This window comes from Procambarus clarkii, chromosome 12, assembly GCF_040958095.1.
Source record: "Procambarus clarkii isolate CNS0578487 chromosome 12, FALCON_Pclarkii_2.0, whole genome shotgun sequence".
Classification (NCBI taxonomy): Eukaryota; Metazoa; Arthropoda; class Malacostraca; order Decapoda; family Cambaridae; genus Procambarus; species Procambarus clarkii.
In genome coordinates this window covers 12,751,716-12,774,298 of record NC_091161.1, presented here as the reverse complement: position 1 = coordinate 12,774,298, position 22,583 = coordinate 12,751,716, and the positions used below count along the sequence as shown (strand labels likewise).

The following is a 22,583-nucleotide window of genomic DNA, read 5'->3' as shown; positions in this document are numbered from 1 at the left end:
GGTAAATGTAACAGCCCCATAAGTGCAATTATGTACTGTGTATGACAGTCAGGAAATGTACTTATTACACTTAGTATTAAACCGTACTGTCAGTTCGGAGAATGGGTTGGCTATCGACATGTTTACAGGAGTAGAGTGGAAAAGGCGTTTCTTAAACCTTTCAAGACGTCAGTTCTGCAGCTGTTGCGTGTACTTGGGTTATGGGAGATTCGAACTGAGAACCCTATGATTGGGAGGTTGAAACTCTATCGACTGAGCCATTGGGTGGCTATGTATGGAGTTTGTGGTAACTATATACATGGAGTTATCCTCTACCTCCACCCTCCATACATGGAGTTATCCACCATCACCAACACCATACATGGAGGTATCCTCCACCACCACCACCATACATGGAGTTATCCTCCACCACCACCACCATACATGGAGTTATCCTCCACCACCACCACCATACATGGAGTTATCCTCCACCACCACCACCATACATGGAGATATCCTCCACCACCACCATACATGGAGTTATCCTCCACCACCACCTCCATACATGGAGTTATCCACCACCACCACCACCATACATGGAGGTATCCTCCACCACCACCACCATACATGGAGTTATCCTCCACCACCACCACCATACATGGAGTTATCCTCCACCACCACCACCATACATGGAGTTATCCTCCACCACCACAATACATGGAGGTATCCTCCACCACCCACCGTACATGGAGTTATCCTCCACCTCCACCACCATACATGGAGTTATCCTCCACCACCACCCACCATACATGGAGTTATCCTCCACCACCACCACCATACATGGAGTTATCCTCCACCACCACCACCATACATGGAGTTATCCTCCACCACCACCACCATACATGGAGTTATCCTCCACCACCACAATACATGGAGGTATCCTCCACCACCACCACCATACATGGAGTTATCCTCCACCACCCTCCATACATGGAATTTGGAGTATACTCTCCATGTATTCCTAATACATTCACCTCTCTCTTGCGTATTCTTAAGCATGCGTATACATATGAATACATATACATATGAGACACAGAACATGACACTATCTCGGACTCTATACACTGTGGTAAGGAAAAATCTTTGAAAATTGGAATTTATTGATATACATTGGTATACATGACGGCTACAGGTGTGTGTTACAGGTGTGTGGGTAGGTGTGGAATCTATGTATGATGACAGGTGTTGCGAGGTGTGGCAACTTATACATCTAGATGAATAATTAACGACAAATACATATGTATACATATGTAATAATACATTCATCACATTATCATTCATAATTGTCATAGCCATTATACATATACAAATAAATACATACATAATAACTGCACACAGGACACACACATACTCTATACATACATACATTGAATTTAAATACATAATACAGACACTGTAAACAGACAAATACATCCTGTATCCATACGGCATACATATATACATACACAGGATACAGTGTACACATTTATCTGATTCACATGAGGGTCACGAACCCTGGTGGACCTCGATGAAAGCTGACAGACAGTTCGACAGGTCTCGGGTTCGATCCCAGGCGCCGGCGAGAAACAATGGGCAGAGTTTCTTTCACCCTATGCCCCCTGTTACCTAGCAGTAAAATAGGTACCTGGGTGTTAGTCAGCTGTCACGGGCTGCTTCCTGGGGGTGGAGGCCTGGTCGAGGACCGGGCCGCGGGGACACTAAAAGCTCCAAAATCATCTCAAGATATCCTCAAGATAAGATATCCCCAGTCTATCAGTGGTTAAGCGACACTGCGTCAGTGTGGTAGGAGGGGGGGGGTAGCTTTTGCGTCAGTGTGGTAGGGGGGGAGGTTTAACGTCATTGCGTCAGCGTGGCAGGGCAGGGGGAAGCTTTTGCGTCATTGCGTCAGTGTGGTAGGGGGTGGGAGGTTTAACGTCATTGCGTCAGCGTGGCAGGGCAGGGGGAAGCTTTTGCGTCAATGCGTCAGTGTGGTAGGGGGGGGGAGGTTTAACGTCATTGCGTCAGCGTGGCAGGGCAGGGGGAAGCTTTTGCGTCATTGCGTCAGTGTGGTAGGGGGGGAGGTTTAACGTCATTGCGTCAGCGTGGCAGGGCAGGGGGAAGCTTTTGCGTCATTGCGTCAGTGTGGTAGGGGGGGGAGGTTTAACGTCATTGCGTCAGCGTGGCAGGGCAGGGGGAAGCTTTTGCGTCATTGCGTCAGTGTGGTAGGGGGGGAGGTTTAACGTCATTGCGTCAGCGTGGCAGGGCAGGGGGAAGCTTTTGCGTCATTGCGTCAGGATAGTCAAAATACGACGATGTAGTGTGTAGTGTAGGCTTATACAACACGTATTGCACATAGTCACACAGAAACAGTGTTTAATTTCATATCTTTAATACATGAAAATTTTCAAATGTTTTTTCGTGGTTTTCTCTTCAAACGAATGTTTGTAATTTGTCTAACATACAAACATGTTTATGTTTACACCAAGACTGAACATCACCCCAAAGTTCCATGGGCGAGGGAGGGCGCTGATCCTCAAACTACGGTGAATAATATGTGAATATCACAGCTCATTCATCCTATTACTCGTAACATTATTCACAGTTTCTAACATCAGGGGTTAAACACTCACCACAACCACTCATCGACAGCTTCGTGTGACTGGGTGTTCAGTATACCTGATCAACCAGGCTGTGATTCATATGTCAACAGCCTGGTTGACCAGTCCAGCAACGAGGAGGCCTCGTCGAGGACCTTGGGCCGCGGGGACTCTAATCCCCGAAATCAAGGGACTCTAAGATACTCTAATCTCCTGTTAAGTTCACATCTGGCACAAATGTTTGGCTACGAAGCTATATCATCAAATCTGTCACACATGCTCTCATGTTACCATGTCTAACACACACACAAGCTGTCACGTCAGCATGTGTGACATGCAAGCTGTCACGCCAGGAAGTGTGACAGTTACCGAGAAGAAGAGTGATCACATCCCCATAGTTGGCCCATGAGGCTGGCCAGTTCCACTGCCCGGACTGGGCACTTAGAGAACACCTGGTCACACTTGGCCTGGTCCAATCCGGTCCCCCTGGCCTGGTTCAATCCGGTCCCTCTGGCATGGTTCAATCCGGTTCCTCTGGTCTGGTTCAATCCGGTCCCCCTGGCCTGGTTCAATCCGGTCCCTCTGGCATGGTTCAATCCGGTTCCTCTGGTCTGGTTCAATCCGGTCACTCTGGTCTCGTCCAATCCGGTCCCTCTGGTCTGATTCAATCCGGTCCCTCTGGCCTGGTTCAATCCGGTCCCTCTGGTCTGATTCAATCCGGTCCCTCTGGTCTGGTTCAATCCGGTCCCTCTGGTCTCGTCCAATCCGGTCCCTCTGGCTCTCAGTTCAGTGTTGTATGAGGACAACATCTCCGGACTGTTGTAAAAGAGATTGAGGAGGACATCTTCCTGCAGAGTGCGTTCCTCCTGTTCCTTGGTGTCTAGGTGACACAGAAGCTTCAGGACACAGCCGTCTGTGTCCAACTGAGTCGCGGCGGACATCAACAACCTCTGCACCTCATCCACCTGTTGCAGTTCCTGTTTGTTTGAACGGGTCTGACGACGAGTGAACTGATTGGGATAAACGTATTGAGACGATGGGCTGCGATAAACGTATTGAGACGATGGGCTGCGATAAACGTTTTGAGGCGATGGGCTGCGATAAACGTTTTGAGGCGATGAGCTGTGGTAAATATTTGTAGATGTTGGGCTGTGGTAGACGTTTTGAGACGATGGGCTACCATAAGATGGTCGCGAGGGAATCTGAGCATCAGCATCTTCGTAATCTGCCTCATAAACAATGGGAGATTTTTTACTTTCTGCCTGCTTTGTCTTGGCTTCCTGCTCCTTCTTAATTTCCTCCAAGGCCTCCTTCTTCTTCGTCCTCTCTTGGTCATAGGCTCTACGCGTCACCTGGGAGTAGTTGGTGATGTAGCCGGCCAAGACTCCAGCCTGTCAATTAGAACACAATACAGTACAATACAATGCAATTTTATTTAGGTAAGGTACATACATACAATAAATTTTTACAAGGATTGGTTGACTTATAGGTAGAGCTAGTACATACAATGCCTAAAGCCACTATTACGCAAAGCGTTTCGGGCATGAAACAATGGTTAGGTTACTCTTAATAATGGTCTAATGAGCAGAAACATTGAAAAGTTATTAACTAAATTGTCTAAGAGAGGAAAATGGAAACCGGGTGTAGTGTGTTGTATCATAATTTGAACTGTCATCTTCCTCTGTGGCAAGAATCAACAGGTCTTAAAGATAGCGGAGACTGGAAAAACTTGAGCGGAGAGAAGATATCCAAATTAATTTATCCCACTTAAGCCCTATAACCGAGGAAAGATGAAACAGGCGATGAGTCACAATAACGGGGCTGAAGTATGTTGACCAGACCACACACTAGAAGGTGAAGGGACGACGACGTTTCGGTCCGTCCTGGCCCATTCTCAAGTCGATTGTGAGAATAGTTCAGGACGGACCGAAACGTCGTCGTCCCTTCACCTTCTAGTGTGTGGTCAGGGGTCAGATTCACGAAAGCACTTACGCAAACACTTACGAATCTGTCCATCTTTTCTCAATGTTTGGCGGCTTTGTTTACAATTATTAAACAGTTAATGAGCTCCGAAGCACCAGGAGGCTGTTTATAACAATAACAACAGTTGATTGGCAAGTTTTCATGCTTGTAAACTGTTTACTAAATGAAACCAAACAAGTCAAAGATTGAGGAAAGATGTACACGTTCGTAAGTGCTTGCGGAAGTGCTTTCGTGAATCTGGCCCCTGGTCAACAAAGACGAAACAGGTTTCTCGGAAAAGACCCAAGAGAAAAAAAACTACGAATCCCGGATGGAATTACCTCAAAGAGCCCGAGACCAACGGCTGCCAGAGTGCCGCTCAGGTTCCCGCCATATGCTAGCTTGGTCGGAATGAAAGGCTGCAGTAGGGCGGCTATACCCGCGAAGCTAGGCAGGACCTGGGCGCCGCAGAGGGCTATTAACACCCCCAGCGCCCCCAGCAGGTACCACGCCCTCATCTCTACCACGGGAAAAGAAATATACATTTAAGACACCTCAAGTTCAAGTAAGTGTATCGAGAAAAAGGACTTTTATTTGTAATATTTATGTACTTAAAGAGTTAACTCTATGCCAAAGAAAATTGTGATGTCAAAGAAAACCTGAAAATTAATGGGTAGACTACTTTAAAATATCGACATTTCAAGGCATATTGAAATAATTTTATTATTTCGTGGTGCGATCCCCGCCTCCTCCGGGGATCGAACCCCGGAGCCTCAGGACTACGAATCTCGAGCGCTGTCCACTCAGCTATCAGGCTGGGGGGGTGGGATAGTGTAATTAGCATGATAGATCTTTGGTGATTCAGTTAACTGAACCCGGCCATTGGTCACTAGATGACAGCTAACTACACGACAACATTGGAATTACCTTTAGCGTGGTGGGCTGAGACTAGCTTGCGTGCGTGTGGGATGCAGAGACGAGCTTGCGTGCGTGTGTGTGTGTCCTTGACAGAGACGAGCTTGCTTGCGTGCGTGTGTGTTCTTGACAGAGACGAGCTTGCTTGCGTGCGTGTGTGTCCTCGGAGTCGAGCTTGCGTGCGTGTGTGTCCTTGACAGAGACGAGCTTGCTTGCGTGCGAGTGTGCGTGAATGAGACTATCGCTGACGTGCGTGCGTGTGCGAGGGAGTGAGTGGGCGAGCGTGCGTCCAGCGAAGAGGAAGTGTGAATGAGCAGGCGCGGGGCCTTCCCACAATATATATATACACTAGAGTCAACTGGTCGGGTCGACCAGACCGCCAGCGACACCCCACACCCGACCAGCACCCCCACCACAGCGCCACTGTGGTGTGTGGTAGAGCCTCAGGGCACAGGGGGTGCAGGAACCCCTTCAAATAGTGGCGCCCTGAATAGAGAACACATGAGAAAGAGCTTAGTAACTAGGCTTGCAGGTCAGCTATTCCATGACTGCGAGTGTAATGAACAAGGCGAGAGAGAGAGAGAGATCTAGAACACATCCTGTTGACCCATCTAGAAAGCAGGTAACTAGACGACTGAATAACTTAGCATCAACCTCCATTTTCCCAACCGCTCTGCCTGTCATTACTGACAGGGTACGAGGATGGACCAAGCTTTGGGTCATCGTGCCTTGAGATGCATCTGTCATGAGAGAAATCAATGTGGCCCAGATTCCTTTTGTTGTGTTGCTGGGGTAGACTTCTCCGATCTACTGGCCGCACATCCCCTCCTGGACGCACACTTGAGTAGTTCTTCGCCAGGAGCTGTTGAACAAAGAGCCATTGGCCCCAACCAGTGTCTACACCACCAAGTGTTGTGGAAGTAGCAACAGTGCGAACGTGTGCGTTCACATTAGTGTTCATTGTTCACTAATCATTGCACTTGAACTTCATACATACACGCGAATCAAGTTCAATGCCGTTAATGTTGTTCCATTTCGTCTCGCTTCAGTGACCTTGTCGTTAGAAATTCTTCCCCCGGTGGAGTTCTTAGACACAGTCGAAGTCAAAACAGTAGCAGGGGAAAGATATGATCTTGGGGTTCCTTATGTTGATCTGTTCAGCACTTCAGTCTTGAAGCACCCGTCTTGGGGGATCCTGCCGCATCTTGAAGCACCCGTCTTGGGGATCCTGCCGCATCTTGAAGCACCCGTCTTGGGGGATAAGGCCGCATCTTGAAGCACCCGTCTTGGGGGATCCTGCCGCATCTTGAAGCACTCGTCTTGGGGGATCCTGCCGCATCTTGAAGCACCCGTCTTGGGGGATCCTGCCGCATCTTGAAGCACCCGTCTTGGGGGATCCTGCCGCATCTTGAAGCACCCGTCTTGGGGATCCTGCCGCATCTTGAAGCACCCGTCTTGGGGGATCCTGCCGCATCTTGAAGCACCCGTCTTGGGGATCCTGCCGCATCTTGAAGCACCCGTCTTGGGGATCCTGCCGCATCTTGAAGCACCCGTCTTGGGGATCCTGCCGCATCTTGAAGCACCCGTCTTGGGGGATCCTGCCGCATCTTGAAGCACCCGTCTTGGGGGATCCTGCCGCATCTTGAAGCACCCGTCTTGGGGGATCCTGCCGCATCTTGAAGCACCCGTCTTGGGGGATCCTGCCGCATCTTGAAGCACCCGTCTTGGGGGATCCTGCCGCATCTTGAAGCACCCGTCTTGGGGGATCCTGCCGCATCTTGAAGCACCCGTCTTGGGGATCCTGCCGCAAGTTGAAGCACCCGTCTTGGGGGATCCTGCCGCATCTTGAAGCACCCGTCTTGGGGGATCCTGCCGCATCTTGAAGCACCCGTCTTGGGGGATCCTGCCGTACCTTGAAGCACCCGTCTTGGGGGATCCTGCCGCATCTTGAAGCACCCGTCTTGGGGGATCCTGCCGCACCTTGAAGCACCCGTCTTGGGGGATCCTGCCGCATCTTGAAGCACCCGTCTTGGGGGATCCTGCCGCATCTTGAAGCACCCGTCTTGGGGATCCTGCCGCATCTTGAAGCACCCGTCTTGGGGGATCCTGCCGCATCTTGAAGCACCCATCTTGAAGGTCCTGCCGCACCTTGACTCGTCTGCCGCAGGTGTCCGCAGGCATCGTGTACCTCCAAGCGTCGCGTCCCCTCAAGATGCATCTTGCGTACATCTTGACAATCCTGTTGGGGCTAGCAGCCACCTCCAACGCCTTTTTCTTGCCAACAATAGGCAATGGCCCTATTATCCTGACAGGACTTTGGACCCTTAAGGTAAGTGTATCATCTGTATCCTGGTCACACTTATCACTGTAACTCATATCCTATTAGTGTACAATATCTAAGCTCACTATGTATTCTCACTAAGTTCCTACATGTGTATGTACGTTATGAAGATTGAATTTTTGTAATGACATGTTATACATTGTTTTCATGCCTTTTCCATTGCATTTTTCAGGGTATTGCAATCGCCTCATATAAATTACTGCAAGAATTTCGCATAGCGAAGGGGTATAGTGAAGACTTCGGTCTACCTTATAAGCGGCGCCGCCATGGGCGGGAGATTCAAACCGGACTGGAAGAGGTGGACGAGATGCAGAGGTTACTGATGTCCGCCGTCACTCACCTGGACACTGACGGCTGTGTCCTCAAGCTCCTGTGTCACCTAGACACCAAGGAACAGGAGGAACGCACCCTGGAGGACAATGTCTTTCTGCAGCTGTTCTCCAGTAATCCGAAAATTCTGTCCTCGTACAATGAATCGTTTCTGGAGGACACGGAGATCCAGGGTCAGACCTCCTGCGACCAGATGTTCTCCAGGTGTCCGCTAGGGAAGGAAGAGTTTGACAGCCTTCTGCAGGAGTCGACGTCTGGTTGTGGCGGGATTTCGAACTTAGGTGACTGACTGGTCGTTCTCTAAGCGTTCCAAACGTGCGTCGAACTACGTCTTCAGGTTCAGAACGTCTCTTTTTCCCCCCCTCCCCCACCTACCTGCTCGTCTAGCAGACGTCGAACCCTGGCAAAATCTGTGAGCTCGCGCTAGCATCCCATTTTTCATTGTTGGTGTGTGTGTGTGTCTCTCTCTCTCTCTCTCTCTCTCTCTCTCTCTCTCTCTCTCTCTCTCTCTCTCTCTCTCTCTCTCTCTCTCTCTCTCTCTCTCTCTCTCTCCCTCTCTGTGTCTCTGTGTCTCTGTCTCTGTCTCTCTCTCTCTCTCTCTCTTTCTCTCTCTCTCTCTCTCTCTCTCTCTCTCTCTCTCTCTCTCTCTCTCTCTCTCTCTCTCTCTCTCTCTCTCTCTCTCTCTCTCTCTCTCTCTCTCTCCCTCTCTGTGTCTCTGTGTGTCTCTCTCTCTCTCTCTCTCTCTCTCTCTCTCTCTCTCTCTCTCTCTCTCTCTCTCTCTCTCTCTCTCTCTCTCTCTCTCTCTCTCTCTCTCTCATAATGTACTTCATGTATTTCTCAGGAATGCCTCGACAGTGAGTAGCCGTGATGAGCTCTCCTGTCATATATTATTTACGTGTTATTTATATATCAAGTTATTAATGTACAGTACACATTAAAACAGTTTGATGATTTTGTGTCTCGTGTTTCCTGTATTATCTTCACACTGATACAAGTGTGAGGAGTGACCACAATGAAAAATAGATTGAATAAAAAGATTGAAAAATCACTGTGTTTCTATACTGACTACAGTGTTCCTATACTGACTACAGTGTTCCTATACTGACTACAGTGTTCCTATACTGACTACAGTGTTCCTATACTGACTACAGTGTTCCTATACTGACTACAGTGTTCCTATACTGACTATAGTGTTCCAATACTGACTACAGTGTTCCTATACTGACTATAGTGTTTCTATACTGACTATAGTGTTCCTATATTGACTACAGTGTTCCTATACTGACTATAGTGTTCCTATACTGACTACAGTGTTCCTATACTGACTACAGTGTTCCTATACTGACTACAGTGTTCCTATACTGACTATAGTGTTCCTATACTGACTACAGTGTTCCTATACTGACTACAGTGTTCCTATACTGACTACAGTGTTCCTATACTGACTATAGTGTTCCTATACTGACTACAGTGTTCCTATACTGACCACACAGTGTCCTCTACACTGACCACACAGTGTCCTCTACACTGACCATACAGTGTCCCCTACACTGACCATACAGTGTCCTCTACACTGACTACACAATGTCTCTACACTGACCATACAGTGTCCCCTACACTGACCACACAATGTCCTCTACACTGACCATACAATGTTTTCTACACTGACCATACAATGTCCCCTACACTGACCACACAATGTCCTCTACACTGACCATACAATGTTCTCTACACTGACCATACAATGTCCTCTACACTGACCACACAGTGTCCTCTACACTGACCACACAATGTCCTCTACACTGACCATACAGTGTCCTCTACACTGACCACACAATGTCCTCTACACTGACCATACAGTGTCCTCTACACTGACCACACAATGTCCTCTACACTGACCATACAGTGTCCTCTACACTGACCACACAATGTCCTCTACACTGACCATACAATGTTTTCTACACTGACCATACAATGTCCCCTACACTGACCACACAATGTCCTCTACACTGACCATACAATGTTCTCTACACTGACCATACAATGTCCTCTACACTGACCACACAGTGTCCTCTACACTGACCATACAATGTCCTCTACACTGACCATACAGTGTCCTCTACACTGACCACACAATGTCCTCTACACTGACCATACAGTGTCCTCTACACTGACCACACAATGTCCTCTACACTGACCATACAGTGTCCTCTACACTGACCACACAATGTCCTCTACACTGACCATACAGTGTCCTCTACACTGACCACACAATGTCCTCTACACTGACCATACAGTGTCCTCTACACTGACCACACAATGTTCTCTACACTGACCATACAGTGTCCTCTACACTGACCACACAATGTCCTCTACACTGACCACACAGTGTCCTCTACACTGACCATACAGTGTCCTCTACACTGACCATACAGTGTCCTCTACACTGACCATACAGTGTCCTCTACACTGACCATACAATGTCCTCTACACTGACCACACAATGTCCCTACACTGACTACACAGTGTCCTCTACACTGACCATACAGTGTCCTCTACACTGACCATACAGTGTCCTCTACACTGACCACACAATGTCCTCTACACTGACCATACAGTGTCCTCTACACTGACCACACAGTGTCCTCTACACTGACCATACAGTGTCCCTACACTGGCCACACAATGTCCCTACACTGACCACACAATGTCTCTACACTGACCATACAGTGTCCTCTACACTGACCACACAATGTCTCTACACTGACCATACAGTGTCCTCTACACTGACCACACAATGTCTCTACACTGACCACACAATGTCCCTACACTGACCTAACCTCAGTAACTCTAAGATTCCCATTATTCATTCTTCACTAGAGTTCATCTATATATATATATATATATATATATATATATATATATATATATATATATATATATATATATATATATATATATATATATATATATATATATATATATTAAAACAAAATCTAAAGTCCACTAGGCTGTAATTGTGGATTATTTAATACGAAACAAAATTATTTTAACATTTTTAATTTTTAATTGACACATTTACGTAATACTAATGGTAAAAACACCAGGAGCCGTAAGGTAGATTCGAACCTATGCTCAGGGTATACTCCCAAGCACATGCCTTAGACCACTACGCCACGACATGGTTAAAACCATTGTAACCGGGGATTCTAGTGAATCCTTTAAAGGGTTCTGAGGCTTCCACCTGAAGCCTAATCAGGGTTTCAAGCATAGCATTCCCCCCCCCCCCCCAGTTCGACCCGACTGCATGAGGACATTTGAACAAGTTATGGTGTATGCATTTGAGGCGTTTGAGAGTACCCAACACATGGGTTCGAATCCTGCTCATAATTCATACTCATTTTCTCACTGATACATCATTTTAATGTGATTTATTTGTACAATAATAATAATAGTCGTTGTATATTAATGGGGTAATTTATTTTGGTATTACTAATGTATAATACATTTTCATGAAGTAATTACCGCTAGTGTAAACATTTAGAGGAACTGTAGGCTACTGACTCAGGTCATCAGGTGATGAACCAACCAACAGGTGACTGATAAAGCTGCCTTATAAGCAACATCAGTTACAATAACAATTATTATAGTCATTTACTGAAAAAAGTACTAAGAAAAATAGCAATAATAAATAACAAGATAAATTATCTATACTAAGAAAAAATTAAAGTTAGCTAATGGAAAATCCCCAGCATGGGGAGCTCTCACGGCTTAGAGGTGGGTTATATTTATCCTAGATGCCTTTATTGGATTGTTTCTGGAGTCCTGCCAGTAAGCTTTGGGGGGAAACTGAGGGCTTGAGGGCCGCTCCAAGCAACAGCCTGGTGGACCTAAACTCTCACAAGTCGAAGCCTGGCCTCGGGCCGGGCTGTGGTGGGTATGTGGGCCTGCGGGCCGCTCCAAGCAACAGCCTGGTGGACCAAACTCTCACAAGTAGAGCCTGGCCTCGGGCCGGGCTGTGGTGGGATATGTGGGCCTGCGGGCCGCTCCAAGCAACAGCCTGGTGGACCAAACTCTCACAAGTCAAGCCTGGCCTCGGGCCGGGCTGTGGTGGGTATGTGGGCCTGCGGGCCGCTCCAAGCAACAGCCTGGTGGACCAAACTCTCACAAGTCAAGCCTGGCCTCGGGCCGGGCTGTGGTGGGTATGTGGGCCTGCGGGCCGCTCCAAGCAACAGCCTGGTGGACCAAACTCTCACAAGTCAAGCCTGGCCTCGGGCCGGGCTGTGGTGGGTATGTGGGCCTGCGGGCCGCTCCAAGCAACAGCCTGGTGGACCAAACTCTCACAAGTCAAGCCTGGCCTCGGGCCGGGCTGTGGTGGGTATGTGGGCCTGCGGGCCGCTCCAAGCAACAGCCTGGTGGACCAAACTCTCACAAGTCAAGCCTGGCCTCGGGCCGGGCTGTGGTGGGTATGTGGGCCTGCGGGCCGCTCCAAGCAACAGCCTGGTGGACCAAACTCTCACAAGTCAAGCCTGGCCTCGGGCCGGGCTGTGGTGGGTATGTGGGCCTGCGGGCCGCTCCAAGTAACAGCCTGGTGGACCAAACTCTCACAAGTCAAGCCTGGCCTCGGGCCGGGCTTGGGCAGTAGAACAACTCCCAGAACCCCATCAACCAGGTATCAACCAGGTAACTGATTCGGGTGACTCTTATCGACTTGCGAATGTTTGTTCTCCCATGTTTAACGATGCTTGGTTCAATTCACCGCCGTCTTCTAATAGATGAATACCTACGTTATTATTGACTTCAGGAGCTCGTCTTATGTGAGTCGTTTTCACATTAGAGAAGTCGTTCTCACGTTTCAAAGCGGGTTCTCACATTAGAGAATCCGTTCGCGTAGGCAGGATCAGGCACCTTGTGACTAGGAACAGGGCATCGTATGCATCCAAATCACCTATTCTCTACCATTCCTTTCCCTCCGTCCCATCCCAAATCCTTATCCTGACCCCTTCCCTGTGCTATATAGTCGTGATGGCTTAGCGGTTTCCCCCGGGCTCACCATAGCCCGTGCTTCTTGCCCCGCTCCTGTGCCAGGTAAGTTACGGGCTCACCATAGCCCGTGCTACTTGGAACTTGTTCAGAGTAGCTGAATCTATAACAACAACAGCGCTTTCCACTGACATTTCCCTTCCCTCTCTGTGTTTCTTTGTGTGTATTTACTATTTGTTTTTGCAGAATCGAGCTCATTAGCTCTTGGACCCCGCCTTTCTAACCAATCTATTTTTCCTCTATTATATCTACTACATATATTTCTCTCTAACTCACACACACACATTCCCAGGAAGCAGCTGTCTAACTCCCAGGTACCTATTTACTGCTAGGTGAATAGGGACATCAAGGTGAAAGAAACTCTGTCTATTTGTTTCCGACTCAGCCGGGAATCGAACCCGGGCCATTAGGACTACGACCCCCGAACGTTATCCACTCAGCCGCGAGGCTTCAGAAATGAGACTGAGAATATGTGTGTGTGTGTGTACTTACCGAGTTGTGCTTGCGGGGGTTGAGCTCTGGCTCTTTGGTCCCGCCTCTCAACTGTCAATCAACTGGTGTACAGGTTCCTGAGCCTATTGGGCTCTATCATATCTACACTTGAAACTGTGTATGGAGTCAGCCTCCACCACATCACTGCCTAATGCATGTGTGTGTGTGTGTGTGTGTGTGTGTGTGTGTGTGTGTGTGTGTGTGTGTGTGTGTGTGTGTGTGTGTGTGTGTGTGTGTTTGCATCGACAATGTTGTTGTCTTAGATTCAGCTACTCAGAACATAAGTTCCAAGTAGCACCGGCTATGGTGAGCCCGTAGCTACTGCATGGACAAATAACAAGTAATATATATAGCACTATTATCACACCACTAGTTTAGAGAAGCCGCCGCCGCACCGCAGGTTCAAACACTAGAGAGGGAAGCTGCCACAGCCAGTCACCTGCTGCTGTAGTAACCTATCGAGCTCCTCCACTCGCAGAGGACACTGAGAAAACCCTTCCTCACACGTATCACCAACGCCCTGAACATGTCCAGTCTCCGTGTCCTCCAGGAGCTTGTAGGAGGAGGACAGCGTCTCCGGGCTGTTGTAGAAGACCTGAAGAAAGATTTTTTCTTCTGGGGTGACAGCCTCGTGGTGCTTCTTATCTAGGTGACACAGGAGTTTGAGGATACAGCCGTCGGTGTCGAGGTGGGTGACGGCGGAGACTAGTAACTTCTGTACTTCTTCCACCTCTTCCAGTGCCTTTGTGACGCCTCGGCTGTGGCGAGCCCCAACGGTCTGACGAGAATAGGGTTCTGAATAGGACGGAGAATAGACTTCTGAATAGGACGGGGAATAGGATTCCGGATAGGACGGGGAATAGGCTTCTGGATAGGACGGGGAATAGGCTTCTGAATAGGACGGGGAATAGGCTTCTGGATAGGACGGGGAATAGGCTTCTGGATAGGACGGGGAATAGGCTTCTGGATAGGACGGGGAATAGGCTTCTGAATAGGACGGGGAATAGGCTTCTGGATAGGAAGGAGAATAGGCTTGGGGGGTATAAGGGGACGGGGCCGCGTCCTTTTCCCGCTCCGCGGCATCTTTGGCCATTTCCTCCAGTCTTATTTTAACTGAGATTATTAACCCAGTCTGCGAAAACGAGGAAATAAGTATTAATGATTATAGTCAATTTATCTCTATATCATGTTCTAATTCAAAAGTCAATATTCCATGCTCATGTTGACCTCTAAATGTTTACCATTTAGAGGTCAATAGGTCGTCCTCTCACTCAGACGATAAATAGGTTCAACTTTGCTGAATATATATAAATTTTTAAATCAAACGGCGCCAAAATTTCCAAACATTTTTAGATGGGTAAGATAGGTTTATACATTTATCCAAAGCATCCAACTGGCTGTGAAGCATGTTGGGCATCACCTTGAGGATAGTGAAGATGATCCCTGAGACCATGATTGGATATCCGGCGAAGAATAGCGGCCAGGGACCGATAATGGCGTCGCATGAGGCTATAAGGCCTAGCCCGGCCGTCGCCATTATGCTCACGCGCATCTTGGTCTGCGCTGCTGCCCGGCCCGCTCCACCAAGCCTATAAAAACAAGAATAATTATAATCATATGCAGACGAGGAGTCACAATAACGTGGCTGAAATATGTTGACCAGACCACACACTAGAAAGTGAAGGGACGACGACGTTTTGGTCCGTCCTGCTGGGGCCAGATTCACGAAAGCACTTACGCAAGCACTTACGAACCTGTCCATCTTTTCTCAATCTTTGGCGGCTTTGTTTACAATTATTAAACAGTTAATGAGCTCCGAAGCACCAGGAGGCTGTTTATAACAATAACAACAGTTGATTGGCAAGTTTTCATGCTTGTAAACTGTTTAATAAATGTAACCAAAGCCGTCAGAGATTGAGGAAAGATGTACACGTTCGTAAGTGCTCAAGTCGAAACGTCGTCGCTTTCGCCTTATTCACTGTTAGAAAAGCATTCATAGAGGGCTCAAAAACATAGCTTTGAAGTAGGTGATGGTGGATACTGTGGGGGATGGGAACTGGGTGGATAGGGAAGCTAGGAGGATAGGGATAGAGGCTGAGTGGGTGAGGGAGATCTGTAACACTCTTGAAATCACATGAGGGTGGAGAAAGTCAGGAGGCCCGGGTCCCACTGGCTCTCTCTCCCACACCGTCATGTGTGTGTGTGTGTACGGAAGGCTGGCAGCATTAGGCTGTGAGATGGGGTCAGAGAAAATGGAACACACGTGAACTGCTGTCTACCCGTTCCAGGTGAACTAGGGAAGAGGTAGAAAGTAGATGAGGCAGGGGAAGTAAGAAAGTAGATGGATACAATCATTTATCTAGTTGAGATGATTTCAGGGCTTTAGTGTCCCCGCGGCCCGGTCCTCGACCAGGCCTCCACCCCCAGGAAGCAGCTCTGTGACAGCTGACTACACCCAGGGTACTTATTTACTGCTAAGGTAACAGGAGGCAATCAGGACGAAAGAAGCATTTTGCATATTGTCTCCGCCTCCACCGGGGATACGAACCCGGACCTCAGTGGAACTATCCGAACAGCTCTGTTGTCAGTATATGAACACTTGCTATTTTCGTGTAGCGTTTTTGCATGGAGGCATTAGGCCTATAGCTGGCTGACAGAGTGATCTTGTCGCTATAATTTCTTTTGTTGGAGACAAGGTTATCTTGAGGTTATCTTGAGATGATTTCGGGGCTTTTTAGTGTCCCCGCGGCCCGGTCCTCGACCAGGCCTCCACCCCAAGGAAGCAGCCCGTGACAGCTGACTAACTCCCAGGTACCTATTTACTGCTAGGTAACAGGGGCATTCAGGGTGAAAGAAACTTTGCCCATTTGTTTCTGCCTCGTGCGGGAATCGAACCCGCGCCACAGAATTACGAGTCCTGCGCGCTATCCACCAGGCTACGAGGCCCCTGAGGACAAGCAGACTGTTCACATATATTTCTTAGTTATGTATCAACGTCCCTTTAACCTTCCCCAGGATACAACCCCCACAAGAATTGCCAAATTCCTGGGTACCTCTTTACTGCTAGGTGAACAGAGGCATTAGGTGATAGGCAACTCGGCGTGTGTTTGTTCATTGAGAAATAGGCTGCCATGCACTTTGCATGCGTTTGCTTTGAACAATTTCAGTTTGCCATGTCCCATGCGTGTCCTATGACTGTCAGTTAAAGGCTGTCATATATCTATGCTTTTGATAGAGTTACAGCTTATGCTGTATCCATGCTCTCGCTACAGTGCGGTACAGATTGCTGTATCCATGCTCTCGCTACAGTGCGGTACAGATTGCTGTATCCATGCTCTCGCTACAGTGCGGTACAGATTGCTGTATCCATGCTCTCGCTACAGTGCGGTACAGATTGCTGTATCCATGCTCTCGCTACAGTGCGGTACAGATTGCTGTATCCATGCTCTCGCTACAGTGCGGTACAGATTGCTGTATCCATGCTCTCGCTACAGTGCGGTACAGATTGCTGTATCCATGCTCTCGCTACAGTGCGGTACAGATTGCTGTATCCATGCTCTCGCTACAGTGCGGTACAGATTGCTGTATCCATGCTCTCGCTACAGTGCGATACAGAATGCTGTATCCATGCTCTCGCTACAGTGCGGTACAGAATGCTGTATCCATGCTCTCGCTACAGTGCGGTACAGATTGCTGTATCCATGCTCTCGCTACAGTGCGGTACAGATTGCTGTATCCATGCTCTCGCTACAGTGCGGTACAGATTGCTGTATCCATGCTCTCGCTACAGTGCGGTACAGATTGCTGTATCCATGCTCTCGCTACAGTGCGGTACAGAATGCTGTATCCATGCTCTCGCTACAGTGCGGTACAGAATGCTGTATCCATGCTCTCGCTACAGTGCGGTACAGAATGCTGTATCCATGCTCTCGCTACAGTGCGGTACAGAATGCTGTATCCATGCTCTCGCTACAGTGCGGTACAGATTGCGGTATCCATGCTCTCGCTACAGTGCGGTACAGATTGCTGTATCCATGCTCTCGCTACAGTGCGGTACAGATTGCTGTATCCATGCTCTCGCTACAGTGCGGTACAGAATGCTGTATCCATGCTCTCGCTACAGTGCGGTACAGAATGCTGTATCCATGCTCTCGCTACAGTGCGGTACAGAATGCTGTATCCATGCTCTCGCTACAGTGCGGTACAGATTGCTGTATCCATGCTCTCGCTACAGTGCGGTACAGATTGCTGTATCCATGCTCTCGCTACAGTGCGGTACAGATTGCTGTATCCATGCTCTCGCTACAGTGCGGTACAGATTGCTGTATCCATGCTCTCGCTACAGTGCGGTACAGATTGCTGTATCCATGCTCTCGCTACAGTGCGGTACAGATTGCTGTATCCATGCTCTCGCTACAGTGCGGTACAGATTGCTGTATCCTGTACCAGACCTAATTTCAGCCACAACACACACCGAAACTACAACGTTGGTACAACGTTCGAACAAGTTTTAACACCTAACCAGTTATAAAAACCATTATAGCAAGTTGTAACAACGTTCTAATACGTCATAAACACGTTAAGCCAAGATGTAACAACTTTATTACAAGTTGTAACAAGCGGAAAATAGAGACAGTTTCGGTTTGTGTTTCCAGGGTAGCCACTTGAATATAGCAAAATGTTGACCAAAAAGAGATGAGAGGTTCTTTATTCTTAAACTTGAATGCAAAATGGCTACAGACTGACATGAAAACAGTCGTCGTATGTTAAAAACTTAAGAGTCGTCGTGGACACCTACTAGATACAGTTTTGGAGGATGTGGTAGTCCCTGGCAGTAAGGTGGTCGTGGTGGTAGATACTTGTGGTGGTAGATGCTTGTGGTGGTAGATACTTGTGGTGGTAGTAGTGGTGGTGATGAGGCTAAGAGAGAACGCACAATGGGTTAGGTGGTCCTTCCGTTGTGTATATATATATGTGTGACCTGGATGAGGCAGCCATCGCTTTCTCACATGTGCTACAGCTCTGCTAGCCACCTTTCTGGGCTTCACCTGCCCCTCACACCTGACTTTGTTGATTCATTTGGTAAAGATTACGCCATCTATAAGCGGTGGCACGGGCATGAATAGCCCGTTAAGCCTGACTTCCAACATATGTGCAAACATCTTATGCTGCGTTTGTCAAGGAGTTTCGAAGATAAACAATGTGACTATATTTATTCAGAGAAATTAGAGCATATGGAAGGCATTTTATCCTGAGGTAGCCTCTTGCATACAAATGATTTTTTTTGCCCCGAGAGGCGAGTTTATTGGGCAGCGCCACTCATCCTGTGAGGGGACACACCGCCATAGTGACAGTATTGGGCAGCGTCACTCATCCTGTGAGTGGACACACCGCCATAGTGTACAGTATTGGGCAGCGTCACTCATCCTGTGAGTGGACACACCGCCATAGTGACAGTATTGGGCAGCGCCACTCATCCTGTGAGTGGACACACCGCCATAGTGTCAGTATTGGGCAGCGCCACTCATCCTGTGAGTGGACACACCGCCATAGTGTCAGTATTGGGCAGCGCCACTCATCCTGTGAGTGGACACACCGCCATAGTGACAGTATTGGGCAGCGTCACTCATCCTGTGAGTGGACACACCACCATAGTGACAGTATTGGGCAGCGTCACTCATCCTGTGAGTGAACACACCGCCATAGTGACAGTATTGGGCAGCGCCACTCGTCCTGTGAGTGGACACACCGCCATAGTGACAGTATTGGGCAGCGCCACTCATCCTGTGAGTGGACACACCACCATAGTGACAGTATTGGGCAGCGCCACTCATCCTGTGAGTGGACACACCGCCATAGTGTCAGTATTGGGCAGCGCCACTCATCCTGTGAGTGGACACACCACCATAGTGACAGTATTGGGCAGCGTCACTCATCCTGTGAGTGAACACACCGCCATAGTGACAGTATTGGGCAGCGCCACTCATCCTGTGAGTGGACACACCACCATAGTGACAGTATTGGGCAGCGTCACTCATCCTGTGAGTGAACACACCGCCATAGTGACAGTATTGGGCAGCGCTACTCGTCCTGTGAGTGGACACACCGCCATAGTGACAGTATTGGGCAGCGCCACTCATCCTGTGAGTGGACACACCGCCATAGTGACAGTATTGGGCAGCGCCACTCATCCTGTGAGTGGACACACCACCATAGTGACAGCATTGGGCAGCATCACTCATCCTGTGAGTGGACACACCACCATAGTGACAGTATTGGGCAGCGCCACTCATCCTGTGAGTGGACACACCGCCATAGTGACAGTATTGGGCAGCGCCACTCATCCTGTGAGTGGACACACCGCCATAGTGACAGTATTGGGCAGCGCCACTCATCCTGTGAGTGGACACACCGCCATAGTGACAGTATTGGGCAGCGTCACTCATCCTGTGAGTGGACACACCGCCATAGTGACAGTATTGGGCAGCGTCACTCATCCTGTGAGTGGACACACCACCATAGTGACAGTATTGGGCAGCGTCACTCATCCTGTGAGTGGACACACCTGCCATAGTGACAGTATTGGGCAGCGTCACTCATCCTGTGAGTGGACACACCGCCATAGTGACAGTATTGGGCAGCGTCACTCATCCTGTGAGTGGACACACCGCCATAGTGACAGTATTGGGCAGCACCACTCATCCTGTGAGTGGACACACCGCCATAGTGACAGTATTGGGCAGCGCCACTCATCCTGTGAGTGGACACACCAGCCATAGTGACAGTATTGGGCAGCGCCACTCATCCTGTGAGTGGACACACCGCCATAGTGACAGTATTGGGCAGCACCACTCATCCTGTGAGTGGACACACCGCCATAGTGACAGTATTGGGCAGCACCACTCATCCTGTGAGTGTACACACCACCATAGTGACAGTATTGGGCAGCACCACTCATCCTGTGAGTGGACACACCGCCATAGTGACAGTATTGGGCAGCACCACTCATCCTGTGAGTGGACACACCGCCATAGTGACAGTATTGGGCAGCGTCACTCATCCTGTGAGTGGACACACTGTCATTCAAATTTGAATTTGAAATTCAAAATTTAATTCGAAATTCAAATTTGAATTTGAACCGACGTTAAATCTTCTGGTATATATATTTTCCGATGTCTGTGACTTGGTCGCTGCTATATCTGACTGTGTATTGATTAATTCTTTCTAGATTTTCGCTTCCTCGTTCGCGAATAATTGGAAATTGTCAATCAGGCTGCAGAATGCCATGTTGTTTCCATTGACCATTGGTAGACGTTAATATTAGTTTGTATTTTTGTGTTCAGTTCCCCTCAAGGCGAATTCCACAAGGCGAATGCTTTGGGGTGTAGGGAAGAGGAATGCTAGTATCTGGTGCCGTATCCTAGTGTCCTCGGAGGTAGAGGAGCCTAGTGTCCTCGGAGGTAGAGGAGCCTAGTGTCCTCGGAGGTAGAGGAGCCTAGTGTCCTCGGAGGTAGAGGAGCCTAGTGTCCTAGGAGGTCCTAGGGGGGTGTCCTAGGTGGGGAAGTCATGATTTATGTGACACAAAAGCTGTATTACACCATCAGCCAGCTTTCCTCGTCCTCTCTGGCACACATAATAACGTATAACTCCAGAATACGGTGTAATGGCTCGGTGATTGATATTCTGGAGGCAGGACCGGAGGCAGAGTTGGGGGCGCTGGTTAAGGAGGCTTCACCCCGGAGAGACACATTACCAGGGCTGACACACGCGCCACAGAGCATACTAAGCACTCGGTCCTACTCCACGATACACAAGCATCTCCACATTACATTTCCCGGACGATAACCCTGAACACGGATCTGGGTCTTCAGGGCATCCTGAAGTAATTATAGGGAGCCGGTCGTGTATAAAATAAAATAAAAAATGGTCGTAAAAATGTATAAAATACTGTATAACTGTATAAATCTCTGGTACGCCCCCATTTGGATTACTGTATCCAAGCATGGAGACCTCCTCTCCAGGACATATGGATGCTCTGGAGAAGGTGCAACACCGGACAAAACGGAATTCCAGAGCTAAGTCATATCTTGGACAAGCCGCCGGCTTCCTGTCCTCGTCGAGGCCACTATAATACTAGTGGCCACTCAGGTAAATATATCCGTCGAACAGCCTACCCGCCGAAGCCATAAATGCCATAACAATGCCATAATTTAGCGATTTTACAAGAATGTAAAATCATCATAGCTACACTCTTAACCCCAATGTACCTTCTTGTATATATATACATAAATAAATAAATAATAAATATTGGGTAAATACCTCAAGTTAACCACAGAATTAGGCCCACATTTGACCTGGTCATATAACCCAAAGCACCGGGATAATCATAGAAAACGAAGCCGTAGTTAAGGAGTAGAAACGACCCGCTGAGCTGGTCGTTGACCTCCTAATTACCAACACAACTTCCATCGCTCGATATCAAGCGCATCAAGTCCAACTCAAGTCTCTACAGACATCAGCAAGAAGCAGAAGTCTTCAAGTCTAATTCTAAAGCACGGCTCGGTTAGTGGTGGTGCTTACAGCGACTTAAGACAGCAACCAAGACGGGGACCTGCCACTGCGACGCGTCTCCCTACTCCAAGTACCATGATGATGATGATTGATGATGATGATGATGATGATTGATGATGATGATGATGAGGAGGAGGAGGCGTCGACCCCACCAGGTCGCAGCCTGAGGTCAGCCTGTGGTGGAGCAGCCACCTCACTTAAGCCTACTTGGTTGGTACCATCTACCTACCTGACTCTTAGTTACCGTCACTATACCGTTTATGGTATAGTGACGGTACCGGTACAGTATAGTGACAGTAAACGGTACAGTAACT

At 48.5% G+C, this 22,583-nt stretch overlaps 3 protein-coding genes across 3 annotated transcripts; all 3 read right to left on the bottom strand.

The window, feature by feature from the left end:
- Positions 1–2,234: 2,234 nt before the first annotated feature.
- On the bottom strand, positions 2,235–6,453 carry LOC123772952 (uncharacterized). Its single transcript, XM_045766387.2, has 3 exons — positions 6,180–6,453; positions 4,919–5,097; positions 2,235–4,006 (listed from the first exon to the last, which is right to left on the bottom strand). Exons 1-3 carry the CDS (start codon positions 6,451–6,453, stop codon positions 2,981–2,983), a joined length of 1,479 nt encoding a protein of 492 aa, XP_045622343.2. The 3' UTR covers positions 2,235–2,980.
- Positions 6,454–6,635: 182 nt separating this feature from the next.
- Positions 6,636–7,673, bottom strand: LOC138363947 (uncharacterized protein FLJ40521-like). Its single transcript, XM_069323401.1, has one exon. The coding sequence runs from the start codon at positions 7,671–7,673 to the stop codon at positions 6,636–6,638; it is 1,038 nt and encodes a 345-aa protein (XP_069179502.1).
- A 6,434-nt stretch (positions 7,674–14,107) lies between these two features.
- Positions 14,108–15,250, bottom strand: LOC138363946 (uncharacterized). Its single transcript, XM_069323400.1, has 2 exons — positions 15,119–15,250; positions 14,108–14,830 (listed from the first exon to the last, which is right to left on the bottom strand). The coding sequence occupies exons 1-2, from the start codon at positions 15,248–15,250 to the stop codon at positions 14,108–14,110; spliced, it is 855 nt and encodes a 284-aa protein (XP_069179501.1).
- Between the last annotated feature and the right edge of the window lie 7,333 nt (positions 15,251–22,583).

What these genes read in the sequence shown, in the direction of transcription:
- LOC123772952 (XM_045766387.2), bottom strand. Translation starts at nt 6,453, where the DNA reads ATGAACACTAATGTGAACGCACACGTTCGCACTGTTGCTACTTCCACA. An exon ending in TCCATCCTCGTACCCTGTCA is followed by an intron (nt 5,098 to 6,179) that starts GTAATGACAGGC and finishes TTCCCGTGGTAG; the next exon opens with AGATGAGGGCGTGGTACCTG. An exon ending in TTGGTCTCGGGCTCTTTGAG is followed by an intron (nt 4,007 to 4,918) that starts GTAATTCCATCC and finishes TCTAATTGACAG; the next exon opens with GCTGGAGTCTTGGCCGGCTA.
- LOC138363947 (XM_069323401.1), bottom strand. Translation starts at nt 7,673, where the DNA reads ATGCCTGCGGACACCTGCGGCAGACGAGTCAAGGTGCGGCAGGACCTT.
- LOC138363946 (XM_069323400.1), bottom strand. Translation starts at nt 15,250, where the DNA reads ATGCGCGTGAGCATAATGGCGACGGCCGGGCTAGGCCTTATAGCCTCA. An exon ending in TCATCTTCACTATCCTCAAG is followed by an intron (nt 14,831 to 15,118) that starts GTGATGCCCAAC and finishes TCGTTTTCGCAG; the next exon opens with ACTGGGTTAATAATCTCAGT.